This window comes from Erigeron canadensis, chromosome 8 (assembly GCF_010389155.1).
Source record: "Erigeron canadensis isolate Cc75 chromosome 8, C_canadensis_v1, whole genome shotgun sequence".
NCBI classification, from domain to species: domain Eukaryota; kingdom Viridiplantae; phylum Streptophyta; class Magnoliopsida; order Asterales; family Asteraceae; genus Erigeron; species Erigeron canadensis.
The window spans coordinates 7137222-7145245 of NC_057768.1; the positions used below are offsets into that span (position 1 = coordinate 7137222).

At 34.5% G+C, this 8024-nt stretch overlaps 1 protein-coding gene across 1 annotated transcript; it reads right to left on the reverse strand.

Annotated features, from left to right (window-relative positions):
• Positions 1 to 2225: 2225 nt before the first annotated feature.
• LOC122578696 (tubby-like F-box protein 5) lies at positions 2226 to 5589 on the reverse strand. The gene is made up of 5 exons (XM_043750714.1): positions 5432 to 5589; positions 4682 to 5065; positions 4494 to 4581; positions 3674 to 3803; positions 2226 to 3130 (listed from the first exon to the last, which is right to left on the reverse strand). The coding sequence occupies exons 2-5, from the start codon at positions 5027 to 5029 to the stop codon at positions 2467 to 2469; spliced, it is 1230 nt and encodes a 409-aa protein (XP_043606649.1). The 5' UTR covers positions 5030 to 5065; positions 5432 to 5589; the 3' UTR covers positions 2226 to 2466.
• Between the last annotated feature and the right edge of the window lie 2435 nt (positions 5590 to 8024).

Consider the following 8024-nt stretch of genomic DNA (forward strand, 5'->3'; position numbering starts at 1 on the left):
TCTCTTCTTCTCATTGCTAGCATCTCAAAGATCTTTTGGACAAAATGGAAATCAAGGTAAGCCAAGTTCTTTCTGTTTAGAAATGTAGAATTGTCCCAAAAATGTGAAAGATGATTCTTTTTGGGTGGTGCTACTTTACATTTTCTGTCAAATTTTTCTGATATCTGGAATCGTTATCATATCCAAAAAGATTGTTACTTTAGATCGTCTTATGATGTAATCATTCTTTCTTTCAGTAGCATTCTAAAAAACATTCTTTCTTTTAGTGACTTGATGTTGATTCATGACATATAGTACAATAATTGGTACATTATGGTTTTGCATACTTCGCAAATCTCCATTTTAAAGAATCTAGAAAAAAGTAGACCAAAGCAGAAATCTGCAACCGAGTTAAGTACATGTTTACTGAAGTGGTTAGGGTCCTTCAGATCTTAATGTGGCCATGTGAAGTGTTGTTTATCGTTGGGAGGATGGGGGCTCGCTTACAGAGGGGGATTATGACTTGGATTAAGAAACCAAATTACATAATGATAAGAGATAGATAGCATGAAAGAAACTTAATAAGATACTAAGGGGACAAATTATGTTGAATAAAGTGAACATCCAGCAAAAATCGTTGAAGGAAGATTAGGAAGAACATATAACTAGAAATCAAGCAGACTTCAAGCGATCGTAACTTAAAACGCTAAAATCTTGGAGAAGTTACAAAGACCAAGAACAGCGCACAAAAAGGTCTAAAGGGGTTGGGAGCTTCTGCAAATATCTTTGGTCGTTTGGCCCAGCTTTGCACATCATTTTGGGCCTTTTGGCATCCAAACACTTCTGTTTCAATTTTAGTGTACTTCGCTAAAACTCGAAATCATCCTGCTGTGGTTCAAAATTTGAATTGTTTCTATTGCACCTTATAGAACCATTTTATCTATATAAAGGATCCCTTTGTACGCTCTTTTACTGTCTAACGCCTATGCAACACTCGAGTACGTGCTTTTGTTTTGCTTCAAATAATAGTTTGGAATACCGGAGATTCTGATATGAGTGGTAAAAAGAAATTTCAAGGGATAGGTTTTAGCATGATGGTACAAAAAATTTATGCACATTAATCAAAGCCTTTAATAAAAAAATATTTTTTTTTATTTCTACTTAATTTTCCATTGCTTGAACTAGTCATGATCAACAACCTTCCCCCACCCGTTCCTTGTATTGCAAAAGAGATCGGAAGATGATACTTGGTATGTTGCAGCGGGCTAGGATTCATTAGGTTATGGACTTATGGTACAAATGTACAATTCCTTTTTCATTATTCATCAACATATAAACTTGGTGATGCTTTTTTTGAATAGTCCTTTTCATGGTTTACTTTGTCTTGGAAGCTCGTGAAGGAAATAGCAGATTTTGGGCGAAGGTGTTTATTTCTTCGTGCAATCTTAATAATAATCCATAGCTAATTCATGTAAAAAAGTACAGCTATTTTTGCAACAATTGGGAAGGCTGAACACTATCACCCTGGACACAAGGCGTAGATCATTTTATTTGAAATGAAATATTATCATTTTGATTCTATAAAAATACGATAAAGTTACAAAAAGTTGAAAATAATATATTGACAGATGACATCAGCTCAACCTGACCCAACGAGCTTATATGTTTCGAGTCTTTACACAACCTTTCCATTATATCACAATATTCTATACGCTTTTTTACTGTCATGCTTGCATGTTCCGGTGACCCGACTCACCCATTTTCCCCTCTACATTGACAATACCATACGCCCATACCATTACAAGAAACCATATACCACATTGGCACATTGACGCTTACCATTTCAAGTGACACTTACACTTAAGATCAACTGGATTCACAAGCTCAACAACCGGATGAATACGTCAAACCAACCATGGAATGTGGCTGTCCTACCAAGTTCTGTTCTAGTTTTTACCTACCTAGCTATCTCTTTATGTTTTAATGACTTCTATTCTAGCAAATGAAGACCTGGGATTCCATAACTGCCTAGTTTACAGAAGTTTCAAGCTACAGTCAAATTGAACTATCATTTTTATTAGAATCCCATATGCATTAAGCTAGTATTAAGGCAATTGTATCATTTCTACAAACATTATAACCTTAGCACTGTTTTTCAAGTAGCTGATACCCACAATTTGAAAAGCAACAAGTATATGAGCTATAGCAAATTATGCTTTTATGCAAAGAGTTATTACCACATTTAATGGCGAGAAACAGAATGCATAGGGAGCTTTCCCAACTTGGATTAATAAAGTTGTTAACCATAACAAAACACATATTTGTTGCATTAGAAAAGCTACATGAAAAACTAGTTCCGCTGCTATAATTATCAAGCTTATAACATATAGCAACCCAAGACAATCTTCCACGCATACAGAGGCCCTGGCATTTCAACACTTAATGTGTAACTAGCCCACCCCAATATGAGTCGCATAATAATTAATGTTATTCGCATGCGGGTTTTGTATCAAAGCTACTGAGACAGATTGCAAAAGCTTGGTAAGCGGAGAGAGGGTACCGATAATCCATAGTGAAAATGTCTTTGCCGATCTTCCCGAATTGCAGGATCACTTTATCTTGTTCCGCAGCCGACACATTGTGAGAAGGATCAACAGAAGCTACAAGCTGGAAATTCTTGACAGAAGCTACAGTCACACGCCCTTTGAAATTCAAACACCAGCATTGTAATTGCTCATGCCATCTAGGAGCTTTATTTTTAAGCATCAAAGAGTCGACGCAAATAGGGCCTGATAAAGACGAGGTGGAATGAGTAACACTCATATCTTTAATTTTCAAGGAAGATGATGAGATCGGATGTGTATCTTCGAATGATTGCGGGAAAGATTTTGGAGTTGGAGCAGTGCCACCTTCTTGAATTGAGGAGATGGGTATAGACTGCATCAAACAGTTCATTCGTCTAGGACCCCGTGTACGTAGTACATTCAGTTCATAGGAGATGGTGGCTACGCTATAGCTGCAAGCGGGTAATCTAGGAGATACTTGTCTTTTATGAAATCTTTGACTTGAATGGTTATGATTATGTAGAGTTGCTGCATCAGTTGGAGGTTGGCTGTCATATATAGTGAACTTGGTTCCCAGGAAATTAGACCTGTTTTTAAAAGGAAAGTCATAACAAGAGTCAATTCACATTACATATTAATTAGACGGGGCAGTCGGGAGTAAATTACATATAAATCGGAAAGTAGGGTAGCGGCATATCTCAAACCGGCCATATGGGTCAAATAAAAATATTAAGTTACACGGTAAATATCAAACAGGTCAAACAGGATATAAGTCTCCCTAGTACTATATTAATGCATACAGCTGCCTGAAACATATTATCGAAAAATCGACATAATAAGTATGTTACGATCCCACATTGGTCAAGTATGGGATTGGTTGGTGATTTATAAATCTAGGTGTCCCCTCCTTTGAGCTAACTTTTTGGAGTGATTTCTACACCTAGCTTGTGGCTTAATGCGAGCCCATTTGGGATGGTTTGTATCAAAGTATTTGTAAACAGGACAAGAAAAAGGTGTTTGTTGGTTAATCCAACCAGGCCTGTTCCGACTTCCAACCAATACTAAAAAATGTCATGTTCCAAACCTGCCTCACCCACCCATCTTGCCACCTATAAGCAATCAGAACTTGCCTTAATTTACCAACGTAAGTAGAGCTAGCTCGAGAGAAATCATCTGCAACCAAAGAGATAGCAAACTCTGTACTTGTTGCCTTTCTGATTTTCTTCGCCACTAACAGTAACTTATCACTTTCATCTTCGGCTGTTTATCATTATACTTGTTAGATTCAGGTGACCAAAAATTAGAATGTAAGTAAAATATATCTATCCTAAGTTATATAAACAAATACAATTTTGTGTGGTAGTAGACTTGTTTTGGTTTGATAGTGAATAAGAGATGCTAGCTTCAGATTAAAAACTACATATATCTTTTACACAAACTATTCTGCAATATAAGCACACTGCTACTTCAAGCTCAGTCCTCTTTTGAATCTTTAAAATTTCATCTTATGAGACCCTATCAGAGGATCTATTAAGAACATATAAATGTGATATTCTAATCTCATTTTGTAAAAAGAAAAAAAAGAAAGAAAACAAAAATACTGGGACCCATATAATGGAGATAATTGATAATGTGGAAAGTAATGAAAGCCTCTAGCTTTTTCTATGCAAGTGCAATCTTGAAAGAGAAGATGCATAACACAAGTCAACCTAAATTACCTAGCCCACTAATATCCAAGATTTTCCAGGAAATATCTTACCACAATTCAAAATTTTCACTTACAGACTAACTTTCCTACACAGATCTGCTGACAAAAATTTTCTTGTAAAATAAATACTTATAACAGAACAATGTTTCATCAAATTTATCAGGTTGATTCTTTAGAATAACAATCTACATATCACAAAAAGCTAGTAGCAAATTAAAAGGAAAGTGTTTGACATAACTTACATGGGGTCAGCCCAAAGTACAACCGGTATGTAGAAGTCGCTCTATCTCTTCTAATGTAACACTGAATAGGAGCATCTCGAGGACCCGGCTATTATTATGCAACATTAAAAAACACATTCAGCAAAATGAATACAAAACAGTTAAATAAAAAAGAACCAACATTATCATGGCAACCATCAAAGTCTAACCTGTTTCAACGAAATCGGGAAAGTTAACCTTCCACATTCTTCAGGAGTCTTAACAATCTCCTTAGTAACATCCCTCCACGACTTACAAACCGACGCACAACAAACAACAACCGTTCTCGCAGGCCAAGACGTCTCACTCTCTTCAACCCTACGAATTATATCCAAAAGCAGTTCAGGTGGCAAATTTGCCCACTGACCTTGGTTTATAACCACACATGGAGCCACATCAGGTGCAATATGTGATCTAGTTCGGTTCCGCCAATGCCTACCTTCAATCCCTCTTCTCGATATACTACCTATCCCGTCTCGCATTTCTCTCAACTCGCGCACGATTCCTTTAAATGACATTTTGGTTTCTTTATCATGTCAATCTCAATACTTACCCTAAATATAAACAAATACACAAAAATTACAAAAAAATTTAATTTAGGTTTTTTATTATTTTATAAATGAAAGGATTAGATCTAAGCTCAAGACTTGACTGACTAAAAGTCTTTCTAACAACTTAATTTAAATATTTATACAGTCTTAACTCATATGCTAACTGAAAATTAAGCCATATATCTATACAAATATATACATACATATATATGCATAATTATGAATGTATTTCTAGAAGGTTCTATGAATAAAGGGGAATTATAAATAAAATAAACAGATGAGATAATGAAGATAAATAAACAAAATGCAATAATTAATGATAATGATAATAAATAAATGAAAATTTGAAAGAATAATTGGGGGATTTACAAATTGGAAGGAGGTACGGTAATGAATTGGTTTTTCTTTTTCCGATTAGGATATCGGAGCCATGGGGCAACGAATATTCCGGCAATGAAGGGGTGGGTTGGATGAAAGAGAGATACAGAAAATAATTTTGAAGTGATTTTGTTGGTTTATAAATCTCAAAGAAAACATTTTCTATTAAAATAGAAAATATAGTATAATTATGCACCTCGGGATGCTCTTTTCTGACCCTCTTTTTTCAAATTTCACTAAATTGAATAAGATTTTGTTTACCAATAAATTAATTTAATATTCATACGGGAAAAATTTATAATTTGAGTTAATACTCAAAATGGTGTAAATAGAAAAAATTATTTACTAAAATGGTGTAATTTAAAAAATATTTACTAAAGATGTGTTTTCTCAAAAATTATTTATTAAAATAGTGTTTTTAATTACTTTTGTAGCATTTTTACCTAAACATTAGGTTGTACTTGTTTTTATCAAATCTACCAAATTATTGAAACTTAAAAACTCATGATATCTCATAACATTATAATGCCAATACTAGATCTTAAATAAAAAGGTACCACATACATATAAAAATTCTTAATTTTATTCAAAACGCATGATTAAGCAATACCATATATGTGAACAAATATCAAACAAATGAAACATTTACAAAGATGAAGGCAAATCTACCTGATCATTAAACTTAAAAGCTCATGAATTTTTATAACACTACAAAACTGATACAAAAGAATATAAGCATATATTTTAAATAGAAAAAGTAACAATTACATATAAAAATCGTTAGTTCCATTTGCTTCAATTTTTGTAAACGTTCCATTTGCTTGATTTTATTCATATATATAGTATTGTTTACTAATGGTGATAGCTTCTATATTGCGTTTTGAATGAAACCAATGATTTTTATATGTATGTGGTACTCTTTTTTTTAAAAGATTTATGCTTATTCTCTCTTGTATTAACATTGTAATATTATGAGATATCATGAATTTTAAGTTTTAATGACTTAGTAGATTTAATAAAAACAAGCACAACATATTTTTTAAGCAAAATTCTACAAGAGTAATAAAAAACACCATTTTAGTAAATATTTTTTAAGAAAACACCTATCTGATAAATATTTTTTAAACTACAACATTTTGGTAAATATGTTTTCTATCTACACTATTTTGGGTGTTAACTCCCAACCTTTCCATCTCCCTTCAACCATCCAATCAAATTACTCCACCTCATTTCAACCCTTTAACCTTTTTTTAACCTTTTTGCAACCTTTTTTAGTGACATCCGAAACTCCCAACCTTTTCTTCACATTTTAATAATATAACCTTAACTTTATAAACTTTACATAACTAGCCCTTTTAAATATAACTCGATGACTGCGCTGCAAAAATGATCAAGGCTTTCGCGAGAAGTTCTTGCTGCCATGCACAAGTAGTCATCAAAGTTATCTGGAGGGTTGCCCGTTCCGAGCTGTTCCACCGCGGATGTGCATTTTTGTATGGCAGCTAAACTCTTTCTCCCCGACCGATCTATACGCTGTTGAAAGTAAATGAACCGTTGCTCAATATCAGTAACAATCTTCAAAAACAACCTTTGACTCATTCGAAATCTTTCACGAAACCAAATCGGGCCAAACTTTGGGTTTTCAACAAAGTAGTCACGCATAAGCGTTTCGTGAGCTCGTTCCCGAAACCGCTCGATGTAGGTGCGGGTTTCGGTTGAGCTTGTCGTGTTGTCTTCAACAGCGTCAAGAACACTTTGCAAAAAAGGTAGGCTACTACCCGTGGATAAATTTGGAAACGGCAAAGGAATTGAAAATTCCGAAGCCGAAGAAATTTCTTCGGATGACGATGATGATGAAGATGATGGATCCATATGATGAAAATATGTTAATATTTGTATTTGAAATGAGAAATATAGAGTAAAAATGGTGTTTGGTTGTGTTTTTGGTATAATAGTTTCGGCCCTTTATATACAAATTTTTATAAAAAAAAAAAGTTTTCCAGACTTGTCATTTTTGCCCCCTGGAGCGTCTAAAGTTACACAGCCAGTCCTTTAACGGTCATATGACCGTTTCAAATTATTTACACTTTGCCCCCCTCTCGCATAAACTTGTCTTCAACCTTCAGCGAGCTTGCAACTCGCTCTGCCATCTCACAAGCCATCTCGCGCAGGTGGCATCCGAAACCTTCCTATCTCACCTGAGCTCGCCTCCATCTCGTTCCCAGCTCACGTCCGACTCCCTCCCCCCTAATTATGTAAGAATAATAAAATAGGGAAAATAATTCGTAAGATTTTACCTAAGCTTAGGTATTGTCACTTTAAAAAAAGTTACAAATTAAACCTTTGAATTTGATAAACATACATAGCCTCTGAATTTTACATAACCTGCCCCTGAATTTTACACAATCCCCCTGCTTTACCTAAGATAGATACTGCATGTTTTACCTAACATTTTCCCAATAAAATAATATGCATTTGAAGATAACTAGAAAGTGATAGTATGGTGATGATGGATACGGAAGACGATCGTCGGGGTGTCGGTGATGATGGACACTGTCACACTGGAAATTGATAGTTTGAAAGA

Coding starts and splice junctions, on each gene's coding strand:
- LOC122578696 (XM_043750714.1), bottom strand. CDS start 5,029: ATGTCATTTAAAGGAATCGTGCGCGAGTTGAGAGAAATGCGAGACGGG. Junction 4,582..4,681: donor TCCCGATTTCGTTGAAACAG/GTTAGACTTTGA, acceptor GCATAATAATAG/CCGGGTCCTCGAGATGCTCC. Junction 3,131..3,673: donor ACTTACGTTGGTAAATTAAG/GCAAGTTCTGAT, acceptor TTTTAAAAACAG/GTCTAATTTCCTGGGAACCA.